Consider the following 14,831-nt stretch of genomic DNA (forward strand, 5'->3'; position numbering starts at 1 on the left):
GCCAAGAAAAGGCCTCTCCAAAACACTTTCTGGGCTTAAAACAAACGAGGAGACACAGCGCCCTGCCGTGCCCAGACTGTGACCGGCCCGCATCTCCACTTAAGTCCCTTTTCTGCCTTTTGAAATCTGTACCATGTGCATATAACTCGTTTTTAAAAATAGGCAACTGGGGACACCTAGGTGGCTCAGTAGGTTAAGCCTCTGCCTTCAGCTCAGGTCACAGGATCTCAGGGTCCTGGGATCAAGCCCTGCACCGGCCTCTCCGCTCCAAGGCGAGCCTGCTTCTCCCTCTCTCTCTCTGCCTGCTCGTGCTCTCTCTCTCTCTCACTCACTCTATGTCTCAAATAAATAAATACAACCTTTTAAGAAATAAAAATAAATACGGCAACTAACAATTTCACAAAACGTCACAACGCGGAGATCCTGACAGAACGAGCCCAGTGAACCAGGCAAGCAGGTCTGGGAACCCCAGGTGGGAGCCCCGCGATGCTCCATCTCCAGGCGTCCCTGTGAAACACTAATCGGAGCCTCAGACACCCTGAGAATCCAGCTTCCTCCTCCAGCAAACCGTGTGAGCTCGTCCTGATGTGGGCTCCACTCGGAGCGCGCCCCAGACACATGACAGCACACACAGAGAACCAAGATTTCTGTCTCGGTAACCATTTAACACAACCGCAGTCATGGCTGATGGGGTGGTTCCCTGGTCTGAGAACCCCAGCGTCTCCACCCCAGCCATCCCCTCCCGTCCTCTGGGCCTCCAGCCAGTGTGAGGAGCCCACTCGGACCAGGCCAGGCTCTGGCAGGAGAGCCTATCCCTTCCCAGGAGGCAAAGGCCAGGATCCCTTCCTTCGCCACCAAATGACAGGGTCAGGAGAGCGTCCTCATGGGCAGGAAGGTCAAACACAGTTAAGACGGTCCTCAGGGGTCGCCTGGGTGGCTCAGTGGGTTAAAGCCTCTGCCTTCGGCTCAGGTCATGATCTCAAGGTCCTGGGATCAAGCCCCGCATCAGGCTCTCTGCTCAGCAGGAAGCCTGCTTCCCTTCCTCTCTCTCTCCTGTCCCTCTGCCTGCTTGTGATCTCTCTCTCTGTCAAATAAATAAACAAAATCTTAAAAAAAAAAAAAAGACGGTCCTCAGTACTCATAAATGTCTGGTGCATGGCGGGGGCAGCCCCGGCTTGTTGGAGGGCAGGCCTCACTGGGTTCCTTCCAGAAACAAAAACCTGAGGGGATGGCAATGGTGAGGCCCTGACGGCAACCACGGGATCCTTAAAGACCCTGGGACAGACTTGGCTGAGGGAACACAAGAGGTCAGGCAGGAAGTGCCCATCTTTAAAGATGAGGGGAGTGAGGATTCCTAGTTCTTACCTCAATAATTCCATCAGACGGGCGAGTCTTTTCAAGTCTAACGTCGGGTGTTGGGATAACGTCGGGTGTTGGGAGGCACGGAGACCCCTTCAAGTCTGGTGGGGGGGAGGCAGTGCGACACCCCCCTAACCCCCCGTGAGGACACTTCAGTAGGATCAACTAAAAGAGACAGGCCCCCAGCCCCAACATCCAATTCTTGCGCACGTCCAGAGGGAGAGCGCAACGTGCAGCATTATCTCACAGAGAAAACTAGAAACGCTGTGGCTACGTAATGGGGCCGTGCTACACAATAGTCCATAAATGTCAAAAGTCAGGGAGAGCTGGTCCTCGTTCTGCCACGGGGAGAACGGAAACCGCCCCACCGCATGAAGCAAGCAAGCTGAGGAGCTGCATGACAGCATTTCAGTAAAACCCGAACAACGTTGTGCGGATGGCAAACCTCACGATGTCTATCTGACCAGAACAAAGAAAAAAACTGGGGTGCGGGACAGAATAAAGAACAAACAGAACCTGTAAATGCAAAGGAAAATGTCAGACTGCTTGCCTGGCTGAGACGGGCGGTGGGGGGGGACACCCCAGCTGTGTCTGGAAGGCTCCCTCTGTCAGAGTACAGCCCAACTAGAAATATACCACGACTGTAGAAGTGGGATCTGTGGGAAATCAGATTACATTTGGTTTTTATTTTGTTTTACGGTTTTTTGTTTTTTAAATTACCTACCATTAACAATCTGAAAAATGGGGGCACCTGGGTGGCTCAGCTGGTCAGTCAGGTGTCCGCCTTCGGCTCAGGTCAGGATCCCAGTGTCCGGGGTCGAGTCCTCGTTCAGGTTCCCTGCTGGGCGGGGGGCCTGCTCCTCCCTCTCCCTCTGCTGCCCCCGCCCAGTTCATGGGCACACACGTGCGCGCACGCGCGGGCACACTCTCCCTCTCTCTCTCTCTCTCTCAAATAAATAAATAAATAAATCTTAAAAAACGATCTGAAAAATGTACTTATTGAGCCCAGGTACTCCAGGCTTGCAACCCATACTCCAGGAGGGTGTGGATGGAGGTGGTGAGGACGCTGAGGTTGAGCCCCTCCAGATGGGCTGCGGATCCGATCCCAGCAACACACACTCCAACCCCCTATACCGTGCACCGTTTCAGGGGACATAGGAACCCCAGAAGCCCACCAGTGAGCCATGGCCCTCAGGGTTAAGAACCTCTGACTCAAACAACATTTCAAGCCATGGAAAAGCCATGGGGCAGGGAACAGGGGCTGGGATGAGCACACACGTGCCACAGAAGCCGCGCAGCCCTAACATGGAGGCACAGAGCACAGGAGACAAGCCTGGAGACTCACAAGACGTGGCTGACAAAAGCAGGTCCCCCAGCTCTGTCTCTCCTGCCCCTCCAGGCTGCTCTCATAGGGACTACCCCTCCAGGAGTGGTGGGCAGGGAGCCCACACAGCGGGCCAGGTCCACAGTCTGGCCCAGCAGCCTTGTCTCTATATAGCCCCAAACTCCACTGGACTGTGGGTCACCTGCACCGTATCTTTCCCTTTGAAGCCTTGCTCCTTACCAGATCCGTGTGCCTAATGGCCAGCATAATCAGTCAGGGCCTCCCCTGTCCCAGCTCCCCCACAGTGATTCACAGGGGAAAGAAAATCAGAGTTAGAGGCTCCTCCATGCTCCTCCGGCCCCGCAGAAATCACAGAACCCACCCGATCCCCGCCCCGAAGCTCAGCCTTGCTCCCGCAGTGCAAGTCCGGGAGGCCAAGCATCTGCGGGTCATCGGAGACAGGCCAGAAAGTCGCAGGAAGTTGGGTCTTCCTGGCTGGACTCTGCCCTACCGGTGAAACCTGCAGTGTAGACAGGTCAGGGTTACACGTGGACCTATGGACTGTCCCCAAATGCATACGTGCCTTGGTCATATGCCACAGTGCACAGTTCTCTCTGTAAAACAGAGCAGAGGACACTGAAAGTTCTGTGACCTCAGCTTTCCTGTGAGCACGCATCACAGCGTCACAGCTGACCACCACCTGCAGACACATGGGGTCACTCACAACAGAACGATACCAAATTGCCACGGATGCCACCTACTACGGGGACGCGGCGTAGGCCTGCGGGCTCATAGCAGCCCACCATAAGGCCACCTCTGAGCCAGGTCTACTAAGTCGTGTGTCTGGACAAAAGGCACCATCGCATCGGACAGGCCTCAGGGCAGCCCCACACGGGCTCAGACATCTGGCGGCTGCAGGGCCACCCCCCTCCTCCTTTCCTGACAAGAGGAGCAGGGACAGGGTGGGACCTTGAACTCCTGTTCAGTCAGTCTGGCCTTCTGAGGGATGGGCCAGGTGTTTATTCTATTTATGAGCTCAAAGTACTGGGTACTTAGTGACCAGAGCTCCCCAGACTGGAAAGCCTGCAGGCAGGTGGGAATGCCCATGACTTGGCCGGGGTCATGAAGGCCGTAGGCAGCGCCGGCTGGGGGTGGGGGGGTACAGCCGAGTCTCCCCAGCCAGAGGCCTGGCTGCGGCCCTCTCCACCCCAGAGGGCCTGCTCCCACAGCCACCACCTGCGAGACCCTCCGGACAGGCCGTGGTGCCACAAGAATCTCACCGGCTGAAGCAATGACCTTGAGACGCATTTCCCTCCTCTGTGTTTCCAGCTCGCATGACTAGTTAGATTATGGAAGCAAAAACTAATTATAATTAATGGCTGAGGTTTTATTTTGCAAGAAAGGATTTTTTCAAAAGTGACAAGCTCGGCGCGTGTCAGCATGTTTTCCTGAAGAAAGCACATTTTAGCGCCCAGGCCGAGGCTGTGGAAGACGGTGATGTCAGACCGGGGCTGCCCCCCTAGCCGCCCGCGGCCGGGCCGGCGGCCCGTGTCCCGACCCGCAGCCCCGGCCTGGTGGGCGCGCGGCCTCCCCATGCCCTCGCGCGAGACCTTCGGGGACCCTCGGGCTGTGCCCCCGGGGGGGAGAGCCCAGAGTCCGCTCCCCTGCGAGCAAGTGGAAAACAGCTGCGCAGTGCAGGGCGGGGGCGCCGGCCGGGCACCGGGCGCTCGCGGCCCAGCGGCTCCCAGGCCGCCGGGTCGCGCCCGCGCTCCCCGCCTCCGCCCCCGGCCCCGGCCCCGCCGCCTCGGCCCGCGCCCCCCGCGCCCCCCGCCCGGCCGCGCCCGCCCAAGGTCGGCTGGAGGGCCGCGGGGCCCGGCGGGCGGGGGTCCGGACGGGGGCCTGCGGCGGGGGTCGGGGGACGGCGGCCGCACCTGCACCCGAAGGCCCCCGCCGCGCGGCCCGCAGCCCCCTCTCCGGCGCGGCCCGAGAGCCGCACTCACCCGGGCGACGCCATCAGCGCGGCGAGGTCTCGGCGCTACCGCCGCCTCCGCTTCCTCCGCGCCGAGCGCCTCCGCCGGGGAGGGGCCTCGCGCCGGCCACGGCCACCCGCCCGGGCCGCTACGGGCGGCGGGGGCGCGGGGCGGGGGCCTTGCTCGGGGAGGGGCCCGGGCCGGCGGGGCGGGGACGCGGTCTTGGGGGCGCCCGGGGAGGGGCCCGGGGCGGCTGGGGCGCGGAGAAGCACCGGCGTTGCCCGGAGCGGCCGAAGTGAGGGGAGGCGGGGCGCAGGCCGGGCAGCGTTGGCCCTGGGAGCGGGGGCGGCCGCGGCGGGCTGCGGCCCCGACCCGCCCGCCGGCCCACCTGCCCAGGTGCCCGCAGGCCAGGACTCCGGGAGAGGAGCCACGGGGCCAAACCGGCCGAAAACCTGCCCCGGGGCCACGGATCCGCGGCGGGACCGGGTGAAGTCGACACTCCCTACCGGAGGAGTTTGATTTCCCTGAGAAAAGCCTTTCCTTTAGCCCAGGAGAGCGAGGCGTGGTCACTGCTCCGCAGCCGGCGGTAACCGTGCTATTGCTGTGCTGTCTTGCACCAGTCGCTGGCCTCTCTGAGCCAGTCACCCTCTTGTAAAATGTGGATAAAATTAATACTGTTCAGCCCCAAGCACTGTGTGGCACTTGGATCCCCCTTACGTTGTGTTATTCAGCAGTAGTCAGGAGTCCGGGCTCCTAGGGGGTTTCACTTACTTGTGGAGCATAAGGAATAACACGGAGGACATGGGGAGATGGAGAGGATAAGTGAGTTGGGGAAAATCAGAGGGAGATGAAGCATGAGAAGACTGTGGACTCTGAGAAACAAACGGAGGGTTTCCGAGGGGAGGGAGGTGGGGGGATGGGTGAGCCTGGTGGTGGGTGTTAAGGAGGACAGGGATTGCATGGAGCACTGGGTGTGGTGCATAAACAATGAACCTTGGAACACTGAAAAAAAAAATAATAAATATAAATAAAAATAATAAATGCTTGAGAAAAAAAAAAAGAAATTGCTGCATTAAGCTCAGCAGGTAATTAATGCTCTGTAAAGTCTGCTAAGTAAAGACACAGGGCTCTGAGACCCAAATTGGGAATAAATCCAAGAGACCAGGGTTAGGTAAAATTTGGGGAAGGGAAACTGCTAAATGGCCTGCTTCAAGGCAGTAATGATTGCTACTGGAGTGATAATTTTTTTTTTTAATCAACTTAATTGATTTTAAAATATATTTCTAAAAAATAACGAAATGTAAGTTCACTGAAATACTCTTCCTCAACATGAATTTTAGTGCGTATATGCCATTCTGTGCCCGGTGGATGATCATGTTTTAGCCAGCCCCAACTGTTGGACACAAATATTGCTGCCAGTAGCCATAATTATACGAAATGCGGACAGCAAATACCCCCATCCATGATGATGTCATCCAGTATTCATCTATGATTATTTCCCTAGGCCGTTTGTAGGAGTTGAATTTCTAGGTCAGATGACATCAGCATTTTAAGTCTTTTCAGATAGTATATAATACACACATACACACACACACACACACTTGCAAATGCTACATACACGTATCGGCACATTCATACACACACAGATTACTCTCCCAGCACACTCTCCAACACTGATAGTACCAGTTTCCCAAAACTTGTTCTATAAATTTAACAGTTTCTTTTGTTGCCAATTTGATAGGTTAAAAAACAGTATTTTGGCAAAATGGCAAACTAGGAAGTTCCAAGCTCTCATTTCCCCACAGAAAAGTGAAGAAAACAGCCTGAACCTGCCTGAACTAATTCTGTAGCTGCTCTGAACACCAAAAACGCTCCAGCAGGAAACAGACGTATCCAAGATTGCAGGAAAGTTTCTGGCGTTTTTATGTGCATTGCCCTTCCCCTTCCCCAGGACAGCGGTGGTCTTGGCCTTCAGCAGATAGGACCCTGTTTCCCAGGCCACACAGACTTATTGCCTTGGACAGGCTGTATAAGGGAGTCCATCAGATTGAAACAACGTAATTCTAGACCATAACTCACAGCAGGATGGCGGTGTAAAGATCCATCATAAATATAAAGATATGGGTGAATACAAAAACCAAAATTTTAATTTTAGTAGTAACTCCACTTTTTATTTTTAATGGGGCTTAAAAGACAAATGCATACAAATAATTATGTTATAAATATATATTAATGGGGGGCACCTGTATGGCTTAGTCAGTGAATCGTCTGCCTTTGGCTCAGGTTATGATCCCAGGGTCCTGGGATCAAGTTCCACATTGGGCTCATTGCTCCTTAGGGAGCCTGCTTCTCTCTCTACCTCTGCCTGCCACTCTGCCTGATTGTGTGTGCTCTCTCTCTCTCTCTGAAAAATAAATAAAATATTTTTTTTTAAAGTACATTATTGGGCCAAGGTATAAAAATGTAATTTGTGATATTAATAACTTGAAGGAGAAATGACTGTAGAGTTTTGGTATGTAGTTGAGGTGTTCAAATCATTAAAATTGGACTGTCGTAGGGTGGCTCAGTTGCTTAAGCCACTGCCTTTGGCTCAGGCCATGATCCCAGGGTTCTGGGACTGAGTCCCACATCCGGCTCGTTGCTCCTCAGGGAGCCTGCTGCTCTCTACGCCTCTGCCTGCCACTCTGCCTGCTTGTGCGTGCTCTCTCTCTCGCTGACAAATAAATAAATAAATAAAAGCTTTTTAAAATATTATAAAATTGGACTGTTGTAACTTTAGGGTGTTATCTGTAATCCCCCTGGTATCCACAAAGAAAATCTCTATACAATATATAGAAGAGTCTATATTTGAAGGGAATCAAAACATGCCATTACAAAAAGTCAGCTAACCATAAATAAGGCAGTAAGAGAAGAGAGACAATGCTTTAAGAAAAAGAAATAATTATTTTTAAAAGGCAAAATGGCAGTAGTAAATTCCTCCTTATCAGTAACTATTTTAAATGTGAATGGATTAAGTTGTCCAATTAAAAGGCAGAGATTGGCAGAACAGGTTTTTTAAAATAACCCAAATACACACTGTTTATAAGAGACTCACCTTGAGTCTACCGACAGAAAAGGACTGGCAGTGGAAGGATGGTAAAAGGTGTTCCGTGTACACAGTAACCAAGAAAGCTGGGCAAGCTACCAAGACAAAACAGACTTTGTTAAACTGTTACAAGAGATGAAGACGTGATATTTTTTAAAATAGTCAATTCACCAAGACAGCAATTATAAACATACATGCACCAAATAAAGAGCCCCAAAATATAGGAAGCAGATATTCACAGAACTGAGGGGAAAACTAGTTCTGTAATAATACTCGGACACTTCACTAGTCACCTCCTGCAGGAGACAGGACAGCCGGCAAAAGATCAGGAAGCAAACAGAGAACCTGAGCCATCCCGCAGACCGGATGCCCGCAGACGCACAGAACACCGCGCTCCGCAGCGGCAGGACACACATCCTTCTCAAGTGCGCACGGAACATCCTCCCCGAGAGATCACGTGTCAGGCCACAAAACAAGTCTTAAATAATTTAAACAATGCTAGATTAATTATTCAAAATATCTTTTCTTATCACAACAGAATGAAACTGACGTCAAAAATATAAAACAGGAAAATTCACAAGTATGTGGAAATTAAGCAACACACCATAAACAACTGACAAATTAAAGAATAAATCAAGGGAAACTAGGAAATACCTCAACAAAAATAGGAAGAGTAAAACATGTGATACAATGAAAACAGAGCTAAGAGGGAATTGTATACGTGTAAATCTCTGTCATAAAAGAAGAAAAATCTCAAATCAATAACGTAACAGTATGCGCCAAGGGGGTAGAAAATGCAGAGAACACCATCCGAAAGCTAGCAACAGCAAGGAAATAATAAAGACTAGAAAAGAGAAAAATAAAATGAAGAAGAGCAAAATAGAAAAAAAAAACAATGAAATAAAAAGCTGCTTCTTTGAAAAGATCAAAATTAACAAACTTTCAGCTAAACTCACAGAAAAGAACAGAAGACCTAAATCACTAAAACAGAAATGAAATTAGGGACATTACTACTGATTTTACCGAAATAAAAATAACTATAAGAGAATACTACAGATGATTGTACACCAACAAACTGCATCACCTAAGTGAAAAAACTGATTTCCTGGAAACACAGTCAACTACAGAATGAAGAAATAGCAAAATCTGAAGAGGTTGATAACTAGACATTGACATAGTAAACAAAAAACCTTCCAGCAAGGAAAAGCATGGACCAGACGGCCTCAGTGGTGAATTCTACAAAACATTTAAATAATAACATTAATTCTCTAACTCTTCGAAAACATTAAAGAGCATGAGATCAACATCACTCCTGATACTAAAGCCAAAGACCCTACGAGAAGGCGACAGACCAGTCTCCCTTAGTTACCCCCAATACGAAATTCCTCAACAAAATACTAGCAAAAGGAATCCAGAAAAAGGACTATATACAATGACCGAGTGGGATTTATTCCTGGGATGCAAGGATGATGCCACACATGCGATGTGATCAGTGTAATATATTACATTAACACAATGAAGGGTTTAGAAAAAGTACATGATTATCTCATCGTATGTAGAAAAGGCATTTGACAAAATTCAACAACCTTCATGACAAAAACACTCAAACCAGGAGCAGTTGGAAAACTCTTCAACACAATAAAGACCACATTTAACACCCCAGAGTTAACACCATACTCGATGGTGAAAGCCTGTAAGTTGTTTCCAAAAATTAGAAACAAGAAAAGGCTCACTTTTGCCACTTCTGTTCAACACAGTACCGGAAGTCCTAGTCAGATCAATTAGGCTAGGAAAAGAAATAAAGGGCTCCCAAACGAAAAGAAAAAGTAAAATTATCTCTGTAGGTAACATGATCATATATGTACAAAGTCCCCAAAATTCCACACCCAAAAAAAAGAGCACCAACAATAAAAACCCTATAATACCTGATAGGCAAATTCAGAAAAGTTGCATGTGAAAAATCACCATGCAAAACCCATTGGGACAGCGACAGCAGGCCATGCTCCTGCAGATGCCTGCAGCTGGCATGTCCGAAGACCTGAGCAGTAGGTCGGTCCAGAGACCCATCGGCCAGCACACTCCGAATCTCCAGCCACACTCTCGGACAGGTGTTCCCTCCTCGAGGCAGCCAATAAGAACAGGAAGGGGTAAAGGCTTCAAATGTGCAGACACCAACACTAAGCTAGAAAGATCATGAATAATGACACCACAGAGAAGCCTAATAAAGCTGAGGAAGCAGAAACCCATGAACTACTTGATGAAGAACTCAAAATAATTTTCTTAAAGAAGCTAAGTGAGAGAACAAAAATAATTATCCCTGATGAACTTGAATGATAAATCCTCAACAAAACTCCAGCGAGCTGGTTTAAACAGCACATTAAAAGTACACCATGACTAGGGAAGACTCATCCCTGGGTGCAAGGATGGTTCAAATTGTGCAAATCAATCCATGTGATTCACCCTATTAGCAGACAGGAGGATAAAAATCACACGATCATTGAAATAGCTTCTGAAAAGCAGTTTACAAAACTCAACACCCTTTCAGGGTAAAAACTCTCAACAAAATAAGTACAGAAGGAAGTCACCTCAACACTAGAGAGGCTGTCGACAAGAAGCCCACAGTAACACTGTGCTCAGTGATGAAAAAGCTTGGCCTCTAGCGTGTGAAACAAGGCAAGAAGGCCCACTCTTGCTTCTCCTATTCAACATAGTACTGTAAGTCCAAGACAGGATAATTAAGTAAGAAAAAATAAATAAATAAAAGATATCCAAATCAGAAAGAAGTAAAATTATCTCTGTTTACAGAAGACACGATCTTCTACGTAGAAAGACTAAAGACCACACACACACACACACACCCCTATTAAAATAAATGGATGCAGTAAAAATCCACATACAAAAATCAGTTGCATTTCTATACACAAACAATATTTCCAAACAGGAATTTAAGAAAATAGTCTCATTTACAATAGCGTCAAAAACAATAAAACACTTAGGAATAAACTAAAGTGTTAAGAGACTTGTACATAGAAATGTATAAAATAGTGATGACAGAAATTAGACACGAATAAGTGGAACGACATTTCATGTTCATTGAACAAAAGAATTAATATTGTTAAAGTTAATTACTCAAAGTGATCTACAATTTCAATTCAACCCCCAAAAAATACAAATGGCATTCTTTATTGAAGTAGAAAAACCAATCCTAGAATTCATTTGGAACCACAAAAGACCTTGAGTGGCCAAAGCAAATTTTGAGCAAGAAAAAAGCTGGAGGCATCACACTTCCTGATTTAAAAATATATTATAGAGCTACAATAATCAAAACAGCAAGATACTGGCATGAAAACAAATATACAGGGCACCTGGGTGACTCAGATTAAGCGTCTGCCTTCCGCTCAGGACAATGATCCCGCGGTCCTGGGATTGAGCCCTGCGTTGGGCTCCCTGCTCATTGGAGAGCCTGCTTCTCCCTCTACCTCTGCCTGCTGCTCTGCCTACTTGTGCTCTTTCTCTATCTCTCTGTCAAATAAGCAAATAAAATCTTTTCAAAAAATTAAACCTTATCACAGGTATGCACATACAGGAAACAAGAGTGTATATAGAGTTCTGTATTATTCCCGTTTCAGGTATCCACTAGGGGGACACATCCCCCACTGATAAGGGGGGACCAGCAGTGGAACAGACTGGAGAGACCAGAAGTCAGTCCATGCATCTGCAGTCACCTGATCTCAGAGAAGGGTGCCAAGAACACTACATGAGGAAAGGATGGTCTCTTCAACAAATGGTTATGGGAAACTGGACATCCACGTACAAAAGGATGACACTGGACACTTTCCTCACATCATCTACACACATCGACTCAAAATGGATAGAAGACATAATCTTATAACCTGAAACTATAAAACTCTTAGGAGAAAACATAGGGGAAAGCTAAATATTACACTTGGCAATGAATTCTTGGGTAAGACATCAAAAGCACAGGCAACAAAAACAAAAAACAAACGAGTGGGACTATCCCCAGCAAAGGAACAATCAACTGAATGAAAAGACAAACTACAGAATGGGAGACGTTATTTGCAAACCACAAATCTGATAAGAGGTGAATATTCGAAATACAGAGGAACTCCTTCAACTCAACAGTAATTTATTTTAGAAAAACTGATTGTAAAATGGGCAAAAGAGGGCGCCTGGGTGGCTCAGTGGGTTAAAGCCTCTGCCTTCAGCTCAGGTCATGGTCCCAGGGTCCTGGAATCGAGCCCCGCATCGGGCTCTCTGCTTGGCAGGGAGCCTGCTTCCCACCCCCACTCCGTCTGCCTCTCTGCCTACTTGTGATCTCTGTCTGTCAAATAAATAAATAAATAAATCTTTAAAAATATATATATAATTAAAAATAAATAAATAAAAAACAAATAAATAAAAATGGGCAAAAGACCTCAAGAGACATTTCTCAAAAGAAGACATAAATTGGCCAACAGGTATATGGAATGGTGCTCAGCATAACTAATCATCCGGGAAATGTGAATGAAACCACAATAAGATACCTGCTCACAGCAGTTAGTACGGCCATTATCAAGTTGGTGAGAAGGCTGAGAAACAGAAAGCCTTGTACCCTGATGCTGGGAATGCAAACTGGGGCAGCTCCTGTGGAAAACAACATGGAGGTTCCTCAAAAAGCTAAACATAGAAATACCATATGATCCAAAGTCACACATCTGAGGATATACCCCAAAGTACTGAAGCCGGTATCTCAAAGAGATACCTGTACTCTGATGTTCCTTGCAGCATTATTCACAATAATCAAGATATGGAAACAAACTAATTGTCCATCAAGGCATGAATGGATAGAGAAAAACGTGGTGTATAAATACAGTAGAATATTGGTCAGCCTTTCAAAAGCAGAAAATCCTGACGTTTGCAACAACATGAATGTACTCATGCTAAGTGAAATAAACCAGACAAAGGACAAATTCTGCGTGACCCCATTTTTAAGAGGAATCTAAAATAGGAAAATTGAGAACCACAGCATGGGCTGTGGAGGCTGGGAGGAGGGAAGAATAAAGGTATTGGCTAGTCAAAGGGTACGAAGTTCCAGTTATGCAAAATGAGTAAGTTCCAGAGATCTAATGGACAGCATAGGGCCCACAGTTAACAACATTGTACAGCACACTTAAAAATATGCCAAGAAGGGGGGTGCCTGGGCGCTCAGTGGGTTAAGCCTCTGCGTTCGGCTCAGGTCAAGATCCTGGGGTCCTGGAATGGAGCCCCGCATCGGGCTCTCTGCTCAGCAGGGAGCCTGCTTCCCTTCCTTTCTCTCTGTGCCTACCTGTGATTGCTGTGTCAAATAAATAAATAAAATCTTTTAAAAATATGCCAAGAAGGTAGATCTTATGTTAAGTGCTCTTAAACACAAAAGAAAAATTACCTATAATAACTAAACAAACAAAAATAATAAAATACATAAAGAGAGTGAGAAGAAACTTTTCAGGTGATAGAGGGTTTATGACCTTCATTGTAGTAATGTCTGCACAGGGATATTCTGATCTTCAAGCTCATCAAATTGTCTACATTAGATATGTAGAGCTTTTTGAATATCAGTCATACTTAATTAAGAGAGTAAGAGAATAAGAAAGTAAGAAAAGTCAGTTGCATTTCCATTCACTAACAATAAGAAATATTAAAAAAAAGAAATTGAGGAACCAGTTCTATTGACATTAGCACCAGAAAGAAAAAAATATGTAGAAATAATGGCCTCCTGGGTAGCTCAGTCACTGAAGCAGCCCACTCTTTTTTTTTTTTTTTTAAGATTTTATTTATTTATTTGTCAGAGAGAGAGGGAGAGAGAGCGAGCATAAGCAGACAGAATGAAAGGCAGAGGCAGAGGGAGAAGCAGGCTCCCTGCCGAGGGATGTGGGACTCGATCCCAGGATGCTGGGATCATGACCTGAGCCAAAGGCAGCCGCTTAATCAACTGAGCCACCCAGGCATCCTGTGAAGCAGCCCACTCTTGATCTTGGCTTAGGTCATGATCTCAGGGTGGTGAGACTGAGCCTCACATCAGGCCCCACACTCAGTGAGGAGTCTGCTTGACATCCTCTCTCCCTCTCTTCCTGCCCCTCCCCTGTTTGTGTGCTCTCTAAAATGAATAAATAAATCCTTTAAAAGAATTTATACAAATGGACAGAAGATGTAATGGAAAACTACAAAACAATGTTGAAAAAATTAATGAAGATAGAAATAAGTGAAAAGATATTCCATATTCACAGATTCAAAATCTTAATATTGTTAGGATGTCAATGCAACCCAAAGCGATTTACAAATTCAATGGAATCATGATCAAAATCTCAAGACATTTTTTTTAAGGATAGAAGAATTCATCCTAAAATTCATATGGAATCTCAAGAACACTGAATAACCAGAATACTCCTAAAAATAAAGAATAGGGGCACCTGGCTGGCTCATTTGTTAAGCATCTGCCTTCAGTTCAGATCATGATCCTGGGGTCCTGGGATTGAGCCCCATGTCAGGCTCCCTGCTCAATAGGAAGCCTTCTTCTCCCTCTCCCACGCCCCCTGCTTGTGTTCCCTCTCTCACTGTGTCTCTCTGTCAAATAAATAATAAAGTCTTTAAAAAAAAAAAAAAGAACAGAGTTGGAGTACTCCTACATCTCAATTTCAAAACTAACTATAAAACTATAGTAATCAAAATAGTGTAGTACATAAAGACAGACATATAGACCAATGGAATAGAATATTGGTCCCAGAAATAAATTCTCACATATGTGGTCCAATATATTTTTTACTTAATTGCTAAGACCAGTTAATGTGAAAAGGATAGTCTTTTCAACAAACGATGCTGAGAAAACTGGATAGAAGAGTGAGGTTGGACTCATACCTTGTATCACAGGCAAAAATTACTTGGGGGGCACATTGGTGGCTCAGTCGGTGAAGCGTCTGCCTTCGGCTCAGGTCATGATCCCAGGGTCCTGGAATCGAGTCCAACATGAGATTCTCTGCTCGGCAGGGAGCCTGCTTCTCCTTCTCCCTCTGCCTGCCACTCTGCCTACTTGTGCTCTCCCTCTCTCTGTGTCAAA

The 14,831-nt window shown here is 47.2% G+C and overlaps 1 protein-coding gene across 11 annotated transcripts in view; it reads right to left on the minus strand.

Annotated features, from left to right (window-relative positions):
• URGCP (upregulator of cell proliferation) overlaps positions 1-14,831 on the minus strand; it is a 56,722-nt gene that overhangs the window by 21,477 nt on the left and 20,414 nt on the right. For 3 of the 11 annotated variants that reach the window (XM_082692051.1, XM_082692047.1, XM_082692049.1), the window contains exon 1: positions 4,684-5,019. The exons of 2 other annotated variants lie outside the window; for them this stretch is intronic. In XM_082692051.1, coding sequence (XP_082548177.1) covers positions 4,684-4,697 — 14 coding nt within the window. In that variant the 5' untranslated portion in view covers positions 4,698-5,019. Of the gene's footprint in view, positions 1-1,909; positions 2,016-2,083; positions 2,201-4,683; positions 5,020-7,747; positions 7,829-14,831 lie in introns of those variants that run through there. 6 more of the 11 variants (XM_082692054.1, XM_082692053.1, XM_082692052.1 and 3 more) reach the window with 6 other exon arrangements.

This window comes from Mustela nivalis (genome assembly GCF_964662115.1).
Source record: "Mustela nivalis genome assembly, chromosome: 12".
NCBI classification, from domain to species: domain Eukaryota; kingdom Metazoa; phylum Chordata; class Mammalia; order Carnivora; family Mustelidae; genus Mustela; species Mustela nivalis.